Here is a 19,064-nt window from a genome sequence, read left to right as displayed (position 1 = left end):
CTGTAATAGACGTTATACCGTATTCCCCCAGTAATGAACGACTTTAGAATTTTATGCAAATGCTCGCGTAACAAAATTAGATTAAACTAGAGGGATATAGTTGATCTAATCTAACTAATTCTCATTCCTTACGTGAAGGCCTCCCCACTATTCCCAATAATTGTCTGAAATTGAAGAGAAGGGGCGGGCTTGTTAAACTAAATTCTATAAGGCCCAAAAATTGGTCGAGTGGGCATATCAAAACCAAGATCGACTCAAATAGTCGTCGGAGTTCTATAGGCAAACCGAATTCCTGTCTCCGCTCCGCGAGAAAGAGAAAGAAAAAGGAGAGATTTTGTTTTGATTATTTCGATTGACACATTTCAGTACCTGCAACCTCCGATCTTTGCCCTAACGGTCTGATTTTAGGGTTTTTCTCCCACCAGCTTCACAGCCCCCCAATTCGTCGCCATGACTGAGGTACCCTCCTCCGCTTTCAACTCTTTTTTACTTTTAATTTTGAAAAGCACTTGTAAAAAAAGCAGCTTTTCTTGATGTTATTCCTAATTTTGAGTGCTTAATTGGATAATTCGTACGAGTGTATCCATATGGGGATTGAAGAGCAATATTCATGAATAATAAGCAAAACCCAATTACCGAAGTAACAAGATAATAACTCAGCTGCTTCTTATTCTTGCCATTGTTACAGTTATGGCTGCATTGAGATCCATTTGGTGCTAATAGTTAGTAATCTGTGTCGCCAATTATGTGATCCCGGCACGTTTATTGGGATTTGGAAACGAAAGAATGTGATTTTAGCTTCGTTTTGATATTTCAAGTAATTTAATTACTACTTCTTTATGTCCAATGGTTCCGATAGGCGAAAACTTGTTTTATTTCAGAAGCATAGTGATATACTGGTAATGGAGTTTCTGAATTATACTGAAATCTATAATACTCTGAGAGGAATCTTCTTCTCTTTAAAATTTTTGATACAGTTCGATTTTGTTTATTAGCTTACCTTGTTAATTTTTCCCTTTCTCTGTTTGCAGTATTGGGTTAGCCAGGGTAACAAGTGGTGTGACTTCTGCAAAATCTACATCTCACACAATCCTTCCAGCGTCAGAAATCATGAACTTGGTCAACGACACAAGGATAATGTTGCAAAGAAGCTTGCTGATATGCGAAAAGAAAAAGCTGCAAAGGAGAAGGAAGAAAAGGAAGCAGAGCGCGCCCTTCTGCAAATCGAAGCAGTGAGTATCAAAAGGTTATTTCGAAGTTAGCAGTAGTTAATATATATATGAATACATCTATTTGGATAATGGAAGTTCATTTTATAATGGCAATTCTTTGATGGTAGTGCATCTCCCCTTTAATACTATGCTTCATTCCTATTCTTGTTCTCATCGATACTGCCATTTTATTAGCAGCCCGCGAGCAGCTGTTATCAATTCAAAACTTACTATGTTTTCAAATGACATTCGAATGGCAAACCAGAATTTGTGAAAAAAGTTGAGCACAACTATTTCCCCAACTCCTTTGTCTTATGATTTATGATTTTTTTTTTTTTTTTTAAAAAAAAATAGCTTTTGTGGAAGACAAAGTCTTCTTTCTATGGGACACTGACCTGAGAAAATTTTCTTTATGCTGATTTTTTGGTCCTGAACATTTACAGAAAGCTAAGCGCAGCTATCAAAAGGATGTGGCAAACTTAAAGGAGGCTAGAGATTCTCGTGCATTCGAAGTTGATGATGATGATCTAGAGAGTAAGTACTGTAAGTTTGTATTCCAGGGTTGTTGCAATGTTATGGTTGCACTATTCTTGCAAGCTATGGAATAAAGCCGGCATATCACACCTCAATCACTTTGGAGAACCTCCATCATTATTTTTGACAATCGTGATGCATCATTTTTCCTATCTTTGTACTTGTATGGAGTCAAAATCTAGTTTATTCACCTTGGCCATATGATTTATAGTCCAAGAGTACCATGTATGTTGGAATAGGACTGTTGGATAACTGAACACCTTGCTTAAAGCTCAACTACTTTTTTTGTTAAGACAATACAACAATCGGGCTGCATGTATAAAATCTATTTCTCAACAAACTAAGCTTGAGAAACTACTCTGAGGCATTTTACTGAAGAAAGCACTCTACAAGGGAGGAATAAAGGACAGAGGAAGGCATGGTTCATTAGATGCTAGTGATATTATACATACATACATACATATATATATATATATATATATATCAATGTTTTAATAGGCGAAGGTGAAGTGAAGGCCTTTCATTTATAGCTTGCCTTTGGTGATAGCCTTGAGGCGTGAGGCTATAGCCTCAAGGTTTCTAAAATTATTATAATACTTTACATATATCAATATTTTACAAGCATGCCAAGCAATCAAAATCTGACTGCTACTGCTACTGCTACTACTACTAGTATTATTATTATGATGATCGTCATCGTCATCGGTATCGTCGTCGTCGTCGTCGTCGTCATCATCATCATCATCATCATCATCATATAGGCTTTTTATTTAAAAAAAAAAAAAATTCAAACTCCTAGGTCGCTTGAGGTGATAGCCTAGGTGTTTAGGCTGGTCTATAGCCCACTCCAACTGGCCAGGACTCAGGAGAGGAAGACATTAAGCTAGTAAGTTATGCAAATTGCCTAGAATGAACTAGACATGTTAGGTGAATTGTGTTTTTAGGTTGATTCTTACCATAGTTGTCCGGTTTGATAGTTGGCCAATAATTGGTGAACAGAACAGAGTCTTTCAAAATTTAAATTCCCTTAGAAGCATCTCTTTAGGGTGGTTCGTGAATATTATTTGTTCCTAAATGGGCCCCTTAATGCAATTTGAAGAAGCATGCCTTAAGCTTTGTTGATAAATATTTCTTATTTCAACTTGTTTATTAAAATCGATTCACTTTGATTGGTGACAAAATAGCAGTATAACAGCACATCTGGTTATATTAACTGATTCACTTTGATTGGTGACAGAATGGCAGTATAACAGCACATCTGGTTATTACTACAATCAAAGTAATGGTTTTTACTATGATCCAAATTCGGGCTTCTACTATTCTGATTCTATAGGTATTGACACATTGCACTTATATTCTAATTATTGTGTTAGCTTACCATCCTTTTAGAATATGTGTTGTAGTTGATATATTTCGATCAAAAAATACAACAGGCAAGTGGGTAACACAGGAAGAGGCATATGCGAACCCACAGTTCTTATCCAATGCTGGATATAAAGAAACCATTTTGAAAAAGCCAGTGTCAGCCTCAGGTGCAGGATCAGCTACAGAAAACAAAGGTGCTGATAAAACTCAAAATGGGCCTCCACCTGGGCCAGTAGTTTCATCCTCTATAAATCCCAAGAGATCTGTTAAAGGTGCTGCTTCCTCCGTTGCTGTTGGAAAGAGAAAGAGAGATGAGAAGCCAAGGGCTGTATCCGCCGAAGAAGCAGCTGCACTTAAAGCAAGGGAAGCTGCAAGAAAGAGAGTTCAAGAGAGAGAGAAACCATTGCTTGGCCTTTACCGGCCACAATAATTTGGCTGCTCTAGCAAGTTCATATTCTTAAGGACCTTCACTCAAAAGGTATGCTTTAAGTTTTTCTTTTCCTTTTCTATTATTTTAGTTTAGATTCTTGCATCTAAGTTTGCTACTGGGCGTACTGGCTTCAATGGTTGATTTATTGAACTAAATCTTCTCCCATCTCTTTTGTTTGTCCCCTGCATGTTCTGATTTTTGTGATGGAAGGCTGTCAAAATTAGGGGACTGTTGATGTATTCCAGTGTTGAAAAACCCGCACACTGGACCTTGTTCTTTGATGTAACCAACGGCAATAGACTAAACTAGCAAATATAGAAAACTTAGAAACACACAAGAATTATACTGGTTCGGCAGAACTTATGCCTACGTCCAGTTGTGATTTCCCTAGGTAGAGAAATCACCGCTTCTTTGATTAATAATAGAGATTACAGAACTTATGCAAACCCTAGAACTAATCTCAAACCTCTCTGCTGTTTGGCTGTTTTCTCTCTGCTGAAAATCAGCCTTGCCGCACCCTATTTATAGATATAGGGTTGGCTTACATGTCCTTTACAGTTTATAATTCCTATTCTAAGTGGAATAGGAATTTAGACTTCCTTTCCAATTCCAAAGACTTCTAGGATTTCTAATCTACATTGAATAAGGAAACTAAGATTCTTTCCTAGCCCTTTTAGGAGAAGAATTGGTGCACCTTTTCCCTAAAACAATCCTAAACAGAAAAGGACACAAATTGACGAGCCAAAAACTAACAATCTCCACCTTGGTGAGTCAAACCAAGTCTTGATCGTTTGCACCCCAGAGTATCTTTGAACCTTCTTGAAGTAGCTCTGGAAAAACTTCAAGAGTCTTCACCTTGGCAACCTCCTTCTTGCCTCATTGCACCTCAGGTGAGGAGGTGCTCCACTTTAATCAATCAACGAGATTGATCAAGTTCAAACAATGCTTGAACTTCTTGGCCGGCACTATCTTTGTAAGGAAATCTGCGGCATTGTCATCCGTATGAACCTTTTTAATCCAAATTTCCTTAGACTCCACCCAATCTCTGATTCTGTGATATCTTGCTTCAATGTGCTTTGATCTTCCAGAAAAAACCTGATTCTTTGCCAAGTGAATGGCACTTTGACTATCACACTTAAGCTTCACACAATCTTGAGTGATTCCCATTTGACTTACCAAGCCACTAAGCCAAATTGCTTCCTTTCCAGCTTCGGCCAATGCAATATACTCTGCCTCTGTGGTCGATAAAGGTGTAATTGGTTGCAGTAGTGCCCTCCAACTGATTGGTCCTCCTGCGCATGTAAACACATAACCAGAAGTTGACCTTCTCTTGTCCAAGTCCCCTGCATAATCGGCATCCACATATCCTAACACCCCTGCATTTTCCTTTTGCTTCTCAAACATAATCCTTTGTCGCCAAGAACCCTTCAAATAACGCAAAATCCACTTGACTACATCCCAATGTTGCTTTCCTGGATTTGCCATGTATCTGGAAACGACACTGATTGCTTGAGCTATGTCAGGACGTGTGCATACCATTGCATACATGAGGCAGCCCACGGCATTAGCATAAGGCACCTTCTTCATTTCTTGTTGCTCTTCCTCGGACGTAGGACACTGTTGTCCACTTAACCTGAAGTGAGCTGCCAAAGGAGTCGAAACTACCTTTGCTTCTTGCATGTTGAACTTCTCAAGAACCTTCTGAATATACTTGGCTTGTGATATCCAAATCCTTCCAGCGGTCCTATCTCTCTGAATTTCCATGCCAAGGATCTTCTGTGCGGCACTTAGATCCTTCATGTCGAACTCCTCGCTCAACATCCTTTTCAAGTCTTGAATTCTAGACTTGTCTTGACAAGCAATTAACATGTCATCCACATATAGCAATAGCAATATGATCATCCCATCTTGGAACACATGATAGTACACACAACAGTCATACAAACACCTTCTAAAATTAATTTTCAGCATGAATGAATCAAACCTCTTGTACCACTGTCTTGGAGACTGTTTCAGGCCATACAGGGACTTCCTTAGCTGACATACTAGGTTTTCTTTCCCATATTCAACAAACCCTTCTGGTTGAGCCATGAATATCGTCTCCTCTAAATCCCCATGAAGAAACGCTGTCTTCACATCCATCTGCTCAATCTCCATGTCATGCTGAGCTGCCATTGCTAAAAGCAATCGGATAGAAGTATGCTTGACTACAGGTGAAAAGATCTCATCATAATCCACCCCTTCCTTTTGTGAGTACCCCTTAGCCACGAGCCTTGCTTTGAATCTCACGGCATCTTGTTCATGTAGTCCTTCCTTTTTCCTAAATACCCACTTGCATCCAACTAGCTTTCTGTCTTTGGGTTTAGGAACCAACTCCCAAACAGAGTTCTTGTAAAGAGACTCCATTTCCTCTGTCATAGCACTTATCCAACTATCTCGCTCATCACTTGCTATAGCTTCTCAATAAGTAGTCGGATCTCCTTGACTAATGTTAAGAGCATAATTAACTTCGTTTTGGCCAAACCCAAACCTGTCAAGTTTCTTCTTGTTCCGCTTAGGTTTGTCCAGTGTTATGCATCTTTGGAATGCAGGTGGATTGTTGGGTGGAGTTTGACTCCTTTGGGATATCTGGCGGATTGGAGTACCTTCAATCTGTCCTGTTTCTTGCTCCACCTGATTCCTAACTGGTGAATGATGCTGATGCTCTTCTTCTTCCTCAAAACCATCAGATTCGGCCTCTTGCTCAATTTGCTCCACTTGAGCTTCTTCTTCATCTGAACTGATTAACGGAATCTTTGTTGCTTCAATTCCAGCATCATCCTTCTTCTCCCTACTACTCTCGACTTTATTCAGAGGCATGGTTGTCTCATCAAAGACAACATCTCGACTGACAACCTTTTTCCTGTTGTTGAAATCCCAAAGTTTGAAACCCTTCACTCCTTTCTCAAAACCTAGGAATATGCAATGTATAGACTTCGGTTTGAGCTTGGACCTTTCATCACTTGGAATATGTGCATAAGCACTACAGCCGAACACCCTGAGCTTGGAATAATCCACCGGCTTCTCAGACCATACCTCTTCTGCACTCTTAAAATCGAGAACTGTAGATGGTGATCTGTTAATCAAATAACTTGCATGATTAACAGCCTCTGCCCAAAAACTATCAGGCAATCCTGCATGAAATCGCATGCTCCTTTCTCTCTCCATGAGAGTTCGGTTCATCCTCTCAGCAGCTCCATTTTGTTGGGGATTCTTCTTTACTGTGAAGTGCCTTATGATGCCTTCCTGCTTGCAGTAATCGGTGAACTCATTACTTGTATATTCACCTCCATTGTCACTTCTCAGATACTTGATCTTTCTTCCAGTTTGATTCTCAGTTTCTGTTTTCCATTCCTTGAACTTTGCAAAAACCTCGGATTTCTGCTTCATGAAATAAATCCAAACCTTCCTAGAAAAATCATCCATGAAAGTAACAAAATACCTGGCTCCACCATTTGATTTAGTTGGAGCAGGACCCCAAACATCTGAGTGAATATAGCTGAGTTGCTCCTTACTTCGGCTATCTGCACTGCTACTTGCGAATGATACCTTTCTTTGCTTCCCAAGAACACAGTATTCACAAAAGTCCAGTTTGCAAGCTGACACGCCTTCCAACAGGCCTTGCTTGTGTAATTCTTGCAATCCTTTCTGGCTTATGTGCCCGAGCCTATGATGCCATAGTTCAGTCTTGTCTTCTATACTTTGATTTACAGAAACAGCTACTCCCCCGACTATAGTGGTCCCAATTAACTTATACAACTTATTGGGTTGTAGGTCACCTCGCATTACCACTAGCGATCCTTTGGTTACCCTGAGTCTTCCTTTTTTAGACTTGTACCCATAACCGGCCTCATCTAAAGTACCCAAGGAAATCAAATTCTTTCTTAGTCTAGGGACATACCTGATGTTCCCTAAAGCTCGTATCATCCCATCGAACATTCTGATTCGAACAGTGCCGATTCCTCTTACAGGACATGAAGAATCATCCCCCATTAAGACTTCCCCGCTGCTGACTTCTTTGAAAGTATCGAACCATTCTTTTACTGCACACATATGAAACGTGCATCCAGTATCCAAAATCCAATTGAAAGCCTTGGAGCCCGATGTTACCGAAAGAAGTTCCCCGTCACTCTCATGTTCGGTGACTGCATTAGCGGAACCTGAGCTTCCTTCCATCTTGGCTTTCTTTTCTTTCCAAATCTTGCAGTTCCTCTTCCAATGATCGGCTGAACCACATTCGAAACAACCTTCCTTCTTTTCCTTTTTCTTCTTGGATTTTGACCTACCTCTGTTGCCAGTTTTCTCTTCTCTTGTCTTTTCCCGCCCCCTCTCCTTGCCTTTGGCATAAAGGCCTTGAGAGCTTTCAGTTATATCATCTAGTTTAGCATATGACTGAAGAGCTTGAATTACGTCTTCAAGCTTCAAGGACTCTTTTCCAAACATTAGAGTTGTTCGAAAGTGCTTGAAAGACGAAGGTAGAGACCTTAGCAGGATGATAGCCATATCATCATCTTTGTAAGTTTCTTCGACTTTCTGAAGATTAGCCATGCAATTCTGGAACCTGCATACGTGATCTTCAATATCACCTCCTTCTTCTAGTCGAAGCCCGAATAGTTCATCCTTTAGAAAAAGTTTATTGGACACGGTTTTTCCCATATAAACATTCTCCAATTTTTCCCATGCTTCCTGGGCAGACATCTTTTCGGTGATGTGTGACCGAACTGATCTTGTGAGATGGATCTCGATGGAACTCTTGGCCTTCTTGAGAACCTTATTCCATGCTGCTTCTGTCATGCTTTCCGGCTTCTTACCATCAAGTGCATCATCCAAATCCTGCTGTATCAGTACGTACTTCATCATCCTTTGCCAGTCCGTGAAGTCATCCTTGCCGTCAAAGGGTTTTAACGCAGGTCCTTGATCCGCATTCATCTTCCCTTTTAACATCGTAGAACACCTTGATCCTAGCTCTAATACCAATTGTTGAAAAACCCCGCACACTGGACCTTGTTCTTTGATGTAACCAACGGCAATAGACTAAACTAGCAAATATAGAAAACTTAGAAACACATAAGAATTATACTGGTTCGGCAGAACTTATGCCTACGTCCAGTTGTGATTTCCCTAGGTAGAGAAATCACCGCTTCTTTGATTAATAATAGAGATTACAGAACTTATGCAAACCCTAGAACTAATCTCAAACCTCTCTGCTGTTTGGCTGTTTTCTCTCTGCTGAAAATCAGCCTTGCCGCACCCTATTTATAGATATAGGGTTGGCTTACATGTCCTTTACAGTTTATAATTCCTATTCTAAGTGGAATAGGAATTTAGACTTCCTTTCCAATTCCAAATAGACTTCTAGGATTTCTAATCTACATTGAATAAGGAAACTAAGATTCTTTCCTAGCCCTTTTAGGAGAAGAATTGGTGCACCCTTTCCCTAAAACAATCCTAAACAGAAAAGGACACAAATTGACGAGCCAAAAACTAACATCCAGTTATTCTGTTATTTGGTTTCATCAGTGTTTTTGAAGGTGTTTCTATGCAGCCCTCGGTGCCCAAGTGTTCAAAACTAATTCACGTTTTATCAGCTGAACATCCTTTGGGGGTTTTCCTCTCTCGCTGCTGTTAGATTTTCAGTTTTGTTATTGACACTTTTGGGATTGATTGTACGAACTATGAACATTATATGTTTTTGGATTGGGCATTTTGCTCGAACTTTTTATACTTACGTATACATAAATATAATATCATTAGGATCACTCTTTTGGTCAATCATCCAAGAGGACCAAGACACCCAATTTCTCCTCTTCCTATGGTAAATTCCCATCACATTGCTAACGTTTAGCTTTAGAAAAGATTGGCATATAATGCCTTATGGGAAGTACAATTGATATCTTTAGTTTGTTTGGATTGAGTGCAAAAGTTCCACCAATTATCAGGAACCTTTTAGTTCTAAAGGCGACGAATGTGAAAGAGTAACTAATGAAATGGCTTAGGTGTTATTATAAGTGGATGTAGAAAGGGATGAGTCTGACAAACAATTGGGCACGCGTCTCATAATTGGATCTGCAGATATGTTTCCAGTTTGAGGGTATTGATAGATACAGAGTTTAGATTTGGAGCATAGAGCCACTGCACACATGTTTGGGGATGTGGATTTCTTTAACGAATAGCGACTTTCACACTCCCATTTTGTCCATTTGCAGTCCTCCCTTTGTTTTTATGTTTTGATTCTCCTTTCTTCAACATCTTTTTTCAATCTCTTAATGTTGAAACACCACGTGAAGTGATATGACATACCGCAGAACTTAAACATGGAATTTTTTTTTCTTCCCAATTATTGTTTTAAGAAAGCAAACTAGTTGATGGATTTCATTTAATATATCTTGTTATGCTGATGCATGTTACTGGAATTATTTTGCAGAATTCACGAAGAATATATTAATGCAACTTTGCATTTTAGCAATGGCTGCTAATATGACGTCCCGCATTAAATTTCAATTGCTAAGAGATTCTTGGTGGCATTGCCAATTGGGTGAGTAGCCGTACCTGATATTTTAAGTTGTATAATCTGTTGTGACCTTATTGATCGATGGGTTTTGTCACGAAAGATGTGAATTATTAGGTTCTTCAAAATGAAGGATATGCAACTGCTGGACAATTAGGGTGAAAGTAATCTCATATCACTAGTGCTTTATATTTTATTTCACTTGACCACCCCCACCACCCCCACTTCTCCCCAAAAAATATATGACAGATAAAATTCTAGTAACATTTTTCAACGGGGAACATTGTCGTGTTCAATGTTACCAGATGTTACAGGACCGAAGAATTGGTGAGGTGACATCGGCTTGCAGGTGTGTGTTGTAGCTAAAATGTTAGTTTTCGTTAAGCGCTTGTATGCAGTTTTGGATTTAGGAACATTTGTTGAGAGTCTGGAAATAAATTTGTAACTTCAAGCATGACAAATGGATGCCGTTTGTCTTTTACGAGTTCTTAAACAACATTCAAATATTTGGGATTTAAATAACAAGATGTCTTAGCTTTATTTAGAGCAACTCTACCCATTCTAGGAGCGCGAGGGCAAGAGCAATGAAATTGGCCTTACTATTCACTCTAAATAGTTATTGCATTTGTGCAAGTGCACTCGTTTGGGAAGGAGGGCGGGCAAAGGCGATTACTATTCAAATAAACTTTTTTTCCTTTTTGTCTCTATTTTTTCTTTGCCTTTAACCTCCAAATGTCAATATTGAGTTGTGTGGAGAATGAAGAATAAATAATGAGTTGTGTGGAGAATGAAGAGAATGGTTGGGTATTTATTAAAAATAAAAAAGAAGGTATTTTATCATAATTTTTTGGCAGTTTTTTAGTTATTATTTTTATTTTTATCGTTAGAGTAATCTTGGCCTTTGATTTTCAAAATTATTACTGTTGGATGCCCTTAATCTCGCCACGTGAAAGTTGAATTTTTCTTACCGTTGGAAATCCAACGGATGGGCTTGCATGGAAAAAGAGTCGTTTGGCTGTGTGTTGTACCCCGTGGGCCCTTTGTCTCATGACGTCGACGTTGATGTCCACCAATCGAAGGGGCGAAAGCCCGTGCTTCAATTGGAAGGGCAAGCATCCGCCCTCCCTTTTTTGCACTGGTGGACCACTTTTTTAGGATCAAGGGAAATTCGATCCAGTTGGGCAACCGGTGGAAGTGCTCTTAGCTTAACCATTCTAATTGGAATTTCCCACAAGTGCTTTTGTTAGGTGATATTGTACACCACATCTATCTAAATTACAAGAAAGGGAGAAAATGCACTGCTCTAAATCAATTTGGCTGTGCCTTGCTTAATAGGGTTTGAACTCAGTTAAACTATAGTCCACCTTAATGTCATTTGGGCTACAACTCAAGCACGGCGCGTCGGGATTTCAAGTCGATAACCTTGACGACGGGTCGAGATTTTGAGTCAACAACCTATGCGAAAGCGGCTACTTTCTCCCTTTGTCCTTGCTATTAATCATTGCAGAAATGTGAACGTGGACAATTCCTTTTGGTTGAACATATAAATTCTCCGTCGATCCACTAACCTCCTCTCACATCCAAAATATAAATACTTAAAACCTTATAATCAACCCTCTTGGGGAGCTGCGTTGCACATATTTCTCAATCATATGATTGCTTTTGACAAACTCGATGCATACAAAACGAAGCAAAATTGGGCTTTGGGTTGAAGATGACTGTCCTATCTACCAGGACAATTCATCGCCTACGTATAAAGAGAGAATTACGGTTACAACTTACAACTACCACTTTGCCGCTTGCATGTGTTTGTTATATTTTCTTCTTTTCTCTGTGTCTAATCAGATCATTGACTTGGGTCGACTTTGTGACTAGCAGAAAGGTCTTCGTTTCCGGCTTGAATAGGACGACTTTGAAAGTCAAATGAGGTTGGTCTGAATTCTGAAATCGCTCGGAGGTCCACTGTGATACTGCAGGTTTAACTGTTAGACTTTCCAACAACATGTGGTGCTTCTTGTTCACACATTGTCAGATCAAACGTTGGTTTGCGTTTGCTCACGAGGCACTGCTCCGTTTTAATGTGTCTATACATGATTATATACAACCGGTGATAATTACAACATGTTTTCTTCGTTTGAAAGTATGATTATATACAATCGGTAATATTTACAACAAATTTTCTCCATCTTAGGGCATCAACTTGTCTCTGTATAAAAACTCTTACATATTGATAAAATCATGATTGTATACAATCGGCAATAGCTAAGGACAAATTTTCCCCAAAGCAGGGCATCAACTTGTCTGTGTATAAGGATTCATACACACAGACAGAATCGACAACAGCTTGGACTGTAAAGCCAATCACAATGATCAGTTCAATCGCTCAACATTTGTGTTTGATATTTATTTCATTTCCAAGAAATGCTTTTTGCAAGTTAATATGGCTGGTTGTGTTTGTAAATTCATGTTTAGAGTATGTAAGTGATTTGTTCTACACTTGAGTTTCACATGAAGTGGTATACAATGTGCACATTAATGATATAAAATTATTAATCATGATTTGTCACATCATATGCTATAACAATGAAATTTCTTTTCCATGTAACGTAAATTTGAAAAAAAAAAGAAAGAAGGATCAAACTAGAGAAAACTCCAACCCCATGTAGGTGGGAAGTCCTTCAACCCTAGCATATAGTGTTCGTCCTTGCAGGTTGCTAATGGAATTTCTAGTTGATGTTCAGATGATCCATTTCCCTACTGCATTAACATATAATCATCATTTTCAAAACCTAGCTAGTAAAAAGTTGAACTTGCGTTACAAATAGTAATAATACTAACCTTAAATCTCCATTACTGAAACTTATTTTCAGGCAAATACTTGTTCACTTTTCGCATTTAGTTTTAAAAAATTGTCATTAGCACTCTAATTATATTATGCTCGCTTATTTTTTTTTTTTTAACAAACGATATTATCTACACTAAGAATGAGGGAGTGGGCTTAGCCTCACGATGGGCTAGTAATAATGTCGTTCGAATTCGTCTTTGGCGAGAATCGAACTTAAGACCTCTCACTTATAAGTGAAAAGGAATATCACTAGACTGTAGTACTAAGTGGCATATGCTAGCTTATTTTAGCCTCGATGTTGACAGTATGAATTTTATAATGGGGAAACAAGACATTGCATGTGCTTATAAGTAGTTAAACTGCTCTTCATATAGTCAATTGATTTTATAGTGAACCCTCAACTTTGTTCAGGTATCAAAGCAAGTTGGCTCGAGTACGATGAAGCCAAAAGCCATACATGCTTCACATCATCTGAAATTTGTCTATGTGTTAGTCTTAAAAACCAAATGTTAGAAACTGTGTTGATAATATGAATTTCATATTGAGATAAAAAGAGATCTTGCATGTGTATTTTTCATATTACTAATTGTTGGAACCAAATTTTTGCACCTCTGTGAGTGGTGGCTGAGAACAAATCCGAGCAACCTGCAAAACAGTGAAACAACTATGAGCAAGCCAAGGTTTGGGGTGGGATGTGCTGGCCAAAGACTCTCCAACGGTCAAGCTAGTGAATGATTTTAGACTTAAGCAACGGGCTTGAGAATTGAAGTATTTAGATTGTATTACCCTAAGTGAACCCTAGATGAGTGTATTTATACCATGGGATAGAGACCTTTTTAGGATAGAATCCTCATTCTAAGCCGGGAGAATCCTAGATGATATCTAGAAGTAAATATTGCATCCTCTTAGGAGTTATGATTACTTGTGGCGCACGCCAGTTCCTAGCTTTTAGAAACTCTAAAACTTATAAGATTTGATTGTGTCCACATCCGGATCAAATCACGTGTCTTGCAGAATAAGCATGGTCATCTAGCGGAGTTACTAGGACTCCACCTATTGCCTTGGAGTAGAGTGAGGGTGGCCCCGCTACTCCGTCTGATGCAGCTTTGCCCAGAGCTGGTGAATTCATGACTTGACTTCTGAGGTAATTGCATTTGGGCCAGCCTTACTCCGACTTTGAAAATTATGGTCCCACAATTGGCCTTAACTATCCGTCTCAGAGGCAACCTGTTCCCTTTGAGGATGGATTGTTATCCAAGGACCATGCACTTCAAAGTAAGCTGGAATACATACCTTTTGGTCTTCAATTTCTGGAAAGCTTGTTTGGCTTGTTAAAGGGAGGTAGTAGAGTTGTTCCCGATTTTTGTCATGCATTCATCTAAATCCAACCGTCATAATGATGCACACCTCTATTTTGAGTGCACTTATCTATAAAATTAAAAAAAAAAAAAAAAAAAAAAAAACACGTATCTTATTGATTGCCCTTGATTCTTATTTCACGCTAATCTAGTTTGACTACTCTTTATCTTCAACGGTGAGATCATTTCCTGGTTTGCCTTTAAATAGCTTTCTCAAGTCATATTTTTCTTCATTCCTTCCTCATTTGTTCTATGATGTTTGTTTTTCCTTTTCTTAACCTTTGTCTTCTTCTTGGTTCTTTGTTGAAGAAAACTTCAATCCCAAAAAATCATGTTACCCACAGTAAATCCCTACGTGTTCTCATAAATGTTTCCTTGCTTCCTGCAACTTGCTTTATAATATTCCACACTTTTTGCAACTCGTTCTATAACATTCATCCCTTCTTAGCACTCTTCATGTGGGCTTCAGGCCGGGAAGGGTAGCTAGGATCTGCAAGAAGTGTGAAGATCCACTAAAGGGTTTTTCGTCATTATTTTCTTCCTCATCTGATGCTTATTGATGGTTACGGTGATGGCCCTTCGTTCAAATACTCACTCATGTGGCTTGAGTGTTTGAAATCAGATCATAATACCCTATCACCAACCTTCTCCTTTGCAAGACACCTTATGTAGAATTTGCACCAGTGTCTGATTTTTTCGAGGTGATGGAATGTTTTTGTGACTTTTTGCCTCTGTTTCTTTCCATTCTTCTACTTGTGGATGACAACGCTGACGCATCTCTGTAAGAATACTTGCCTTCAATGTAGTGTCGTGTCAGAATGCAGCAAGGTGGGCGTAGCATGCTACTGGCTTGACGATGCTATTCTCTCTAGGAATACTGATTCGAATCCAACACGTCGTTCTGTCTCTAAATTTTCTCTTTTATTAAAGGTGAGGGCTTGTCTCCCCTAAATTGTTGTACTAGTTTAATCTTTTTTGTAACCGTGATAATAATCATTAATTTATGTGAGAATCTTCCTATCTCGTATATCTTTTGGCATAAATAATATCCAATCCGATAAATGTTTCCAAAGTAAACAAACTTTGAGAAATAAAATAAGCAACGGAGCAAAATGCCAATAAGTTTGTGGGCCTGGGATGGGGTTTTAAGAAACGCCCCTCGATAATGTTGGCTCGGAAAACACTACCTCCCAAACTTTGCATACATGAAGGATTTTCATCGCAATATCCGGAGTACCACCCTACTCCGGTACTAGGAATTGAACACTAAACCCATGAGCAATCCTGCACTCCAAGCTTTGCTTTTACATTTATTGGACATGTGACGACTATGCTTACATCTGAAATATCCTGCCAGAGATAAGTTAGCAAAATCTTTTATACCTTTCCCATGTTTTTTGGGGTTATGAATTTCAATAATTGCAACGTAGTAAGGGATTTTCCCTCCTGGATTGGATTACGCGTCCTTTCTAGTGAATCTTAAACGAAAGTTCTTTGGAAACATGGTCGTCGGCATGTAGGTCGGAAACACTTTTTGAATCTTTTGTTAGACCTTATGCGTCAGACCTAAGCATTTCCTATCGGACTGACACACCTGAACCTAGAATGTCCACTTGGACTCCGAATCGAGTTATGCTGGCCGACACCAGGAAGGTGACAAAGCCATTAAGTGTGGTGAAGTAAAAAAAATATGAATACATTTTAACCTAAAAGTGACTAAATACAAGGATGCGCATGTGAGCGAGATTGAACCCATTTCGCATGTGATGTCAGAGTATAAGTAAAGTACAGTAAAGTTAAACAATTATACCATTGGAAGTAGTCTCCTATATCACCCTTTGCTAGAAATCCTCGTCAACACAAGAGCTCTGCCAATAAAACCTAGAAGGGCAAAAAACAAGGGTGAGTAGGCCTGAAAATAAAGTTTTGTAAAACCTTTTCGAAAATGTATGACCCCTCGCCATAAAATAAGTATAGTTTCCAAATATATATACTACATATAGTATAAAAACAACTTACTGTAATCAACAATATTTCAATAATACGATAAATCACAATATTTTGCATATAACATCCAGTAATCACAATATCTTGCATAAACGAACATATAATATCGAGTGCTTAACAACATATGTTGACACACGAGCTCATGTAGAGATATTCTAACATGAACATGATTGGGTGTAGTAATGATGTACACTATAGTACTACAATCATGTGAAGACTGATGCTATGTGCGTCACATACGAGTCCTAATTGCCTATAGCAATCTAGGACAGGACTGGCACCTACAATGGATCCAAAGTGCGCATATCGATATGATGTGAACATAAACGTGAAGATTGGCCTTGGCTTGGGCGAGTACTAACCCTAGTGTAGCATGCACGATGAGCAATTAACATAAATAGGATCATGCAACGATAAATCGATAATTCTAGTCAACATAACAATATTCATGGCCTTAAATATAATTAAGGCATCCCATAATGATACGCATACATGTGCATCCCGTAGAAAGTAGAATAATTGCATAAATTCTGTCAATGCGCTAATTCTTATAAACACTAATCTAATCTAGGCGTAATGTAGAAAATTCTTTATTAAATATATAAAATGGAAACTAAATAAATATATAATATTTACAAGAAAAGACCCACTGACAGTTATGTCGTCGGGTCGAACGCGCCTTGTTGGCATCAAGGATCCTTGAGACGCGTTTCACCCAGAAACGAAACCATTTATGTAAATGTATAACGTACTAACATAAATTCGCATATTCATACAAAGTATGGCTAATAAAGGACAATTGAATTTCAAAAAACGGATGTTGAATTCGAGTTCAACGGGTCGAGAAACCTAAGGAGGGACCTCAGGCTCCTCCACGCGCCGCCATAAGGTGGCTGCATTAGTAGTCATGCGTCGTATGGGCTGAGGACAAGGCGCCACCCACGTGCACCCACATTACTAATATCAATGTACTTGCAGTTCTCGTGAAGGCCTGCAGATTCTAGGTTGCAGCGCCGTTTTTCCGAGCTCATTCTGAGCAACATTTCTCAACCAAGATCAGTTATTTAAAAGCCAAAGTGGAGTTAGGAATGTAGAGAATCGAGAATCAATTTATACCAATTCAAGGGCCAACGAATGCTGGAGACGGCCAGAAAAATGATCTGAAAGTGGCTTATCAGTTATCAAAAAACTGGAGAAATTCTTCCCAGTGTGTTTTTTTGCATTAAATCATCCCCCAACCTCATTTTTAAGGTCAAAAACAACATAAGAGCCTCAAAATAAGAAGGATTTGAGTGGAAAGAGTTACTTTGCAATGCAAGCTTAGTGTTTGGGTTCAAGATCACGCCTAAGAACTCTTATTTCATCTTTGATCCTTAATGGTTGGTAAAACTAGCTGTGAACAAAATGGTAAGTAAGGGTGGTGATGTTTGTTCACCACGAGAATGATAATGGTCGTGCGATTTTTCCACCATGAAAATGGTGATGGTGGTCACGGTAGTTAGCTCACTACCTTTGTGCATTAAGTGCAGCAAGAAAGCTTAAAAGTGATGGCAGAAAAGAGGGGGAAGAGTGATAGAGATGAGAAAGATGAGAGTGTTAGAGAGAGGGGGATCCGAGAGAGTTTAAGAGAAAGTGAGAGAAGACACGGGAGTGAGGGGAAGGAGTGGTGTGGGCCCGTAAATGTGAATTTACCAAAATGACCTTCACATTTAGCAGTTTGTAAAATTTTCGTTGTAACTCCGAATTCAGTTCCGCTTGCGTCCACGCGTTTGCATCATTGAGTACTCTAAGAATATGTGTATGTGTGTCTTTGGATCAAGCCCGAACAATAGTTAATTAGGCACGATGCCTAAATAATTAAATACTAACGTAGACGGGCTTATTTGCTCACTTGCTTAACGAACCCAACAAATAAGCCATCGGTATTACAGCCTACAACTTACAATACCGAAAACTCAATGTTGTCTCGATAAACAAGTAAGAAATTCCCAAGAGTGAAAAAGTACCATTTTACCCTTCATCAGGATACGTGCATAAATCGTTTGATTTATGCGTATTCATGCTCACGTGTTCGTAAGAACACGTACCACCTAGACATATGTGCAAAGAAACAAAGAGTGATAAGGATTTGAATGTCAATGAAGGATTTCCGTAATTTTCTAAGGATAGAGAATAAAATAATATTAAATTCGAGACGGGACGTCACACTGACTACTTGGATTAACTTACCAAAGCATTTCTGCATATTGGAGCTCCATTGGAATAAAATTCCTCTTGGGGATTGCCTAATCTGGATACCCTATTCGAACTTGCTAACACATGGTGTTATAGAACATACTTGACTTAGTAGGTTGGTCCAAGATAGAAGTAGTTGTACTCGTGGTCAGAGTTCAGAGCCATCCTCAGATGATTTCTGGATTGATATTTCGACTATTCCCTTGAATGGCATAGAGCCCGGTTTGAAATCATAACCCACAACCTTGTTGGTTGCATAAAATTTTCGAAGGTTGGATGGTGAATTGGACTTTCAGGTCAAGATGCCATGTGTCTATGCATGTAGCCGCCAATCGTTACCGTGCTTATTATAGTTCAAGTCTCCCAAGTTGCTAGCCATTCAAGATGGGTTGGGCTAAGGGAAATACCTTTGACAGTTTTACTTTGAACTTTTTTAGACTTGCATTCATGCAAAGTTTTTTCAAAGTTAATGCCCTGTTTGAAATGAGTAGGGTACTCTCTTGCATCACAAGAAAAAGAAAAAACAGATATT

General features: G+C 38.9%; 1 protein-coding gene across 2 annotated transcripts; it reads left to right on the top strand.

The window, feature by feature from the left end:
- The first annotated feature begins 145 nt into the window (after positions 1-145).
- LOC137725743 (zinc finger protein ZOP1) lies at positions 146-10,637 on the top strand. Of its 2 annotated transcripts, XR_011067541.1 has the most exons (7): positions 146-459; positions 1,032-1,232; positions 1,655-1,745; positions 2,983-3,078; positions 3,179-3,588; positions 3,751-3,786; positions 9,076-9,909. XR_011067541.1 is itself a non-coding variant. In XM_068464516.1 (6 exons), exons 1-5 carry the CDS (start codon positions 451-453, stop codon positions 3,538-3,540), a joined length of 759 nt encoding a protein of 252 aa, XP_068320617.1. In that variant the 5' UTR covers positions 148-450; the 3' UTR covers positions 3,541-3,588; positions 10,004-10,637. The 2 variants fall into 2 exon arrangements, 1 of the variants encoding a protein (XP_068320617.1); XM_068464516.1 differs by lacking the exons at positions 3,751-3,786; positions 9,076-9,909 and adding an exon at positions 10,004-10,637 and having other exon boundaries at positions 148-459.
- The last annotated feature ends 8,427 nt before the right edge of the window (positions 10,638-19,064 follow it).

Source organism: Pyrus communis, chromosome 2 (genome assembly GCF_963583255.1).
Source record: "Pyrus communis chromosome 2, drPyrComm1.1, whole genome shotgun sequence".
NCBI classification, from domain to species: Eukaryota; Viridiplantae; Streptophyta; class Magnoliopsida; order Rosales; family Rosaceae; genus Pyrus; species Pyrus communis.
The sequence above is the reverse complement of the archived record's forward strand: the minus strand, read 5'-3'. Positions and strand labels throughout refer to the sequence as shown.

What these genes read in the sequence shown, in the direction of transcription:
- LOC137725743 (XM_068464516.1), top strand. An exon ending in CCCTTCTGCAAATCGAAGCA is followed by an intron (nt 1,233 to 1,654) that starts GTGAGTATCAAA and finishes GAACATTTACAG; the next exon opens with AAAGCTAAGCGCAGCTATCA. An exon ending in TGATGATGATGATCTAGAGA is followed by an intron (nt 1,746 to 2,982) that starts GTAAGTACTGTA and finishes GATTGGTGACAG; the next exon opens with AATGGCAGTATAACAGCACA.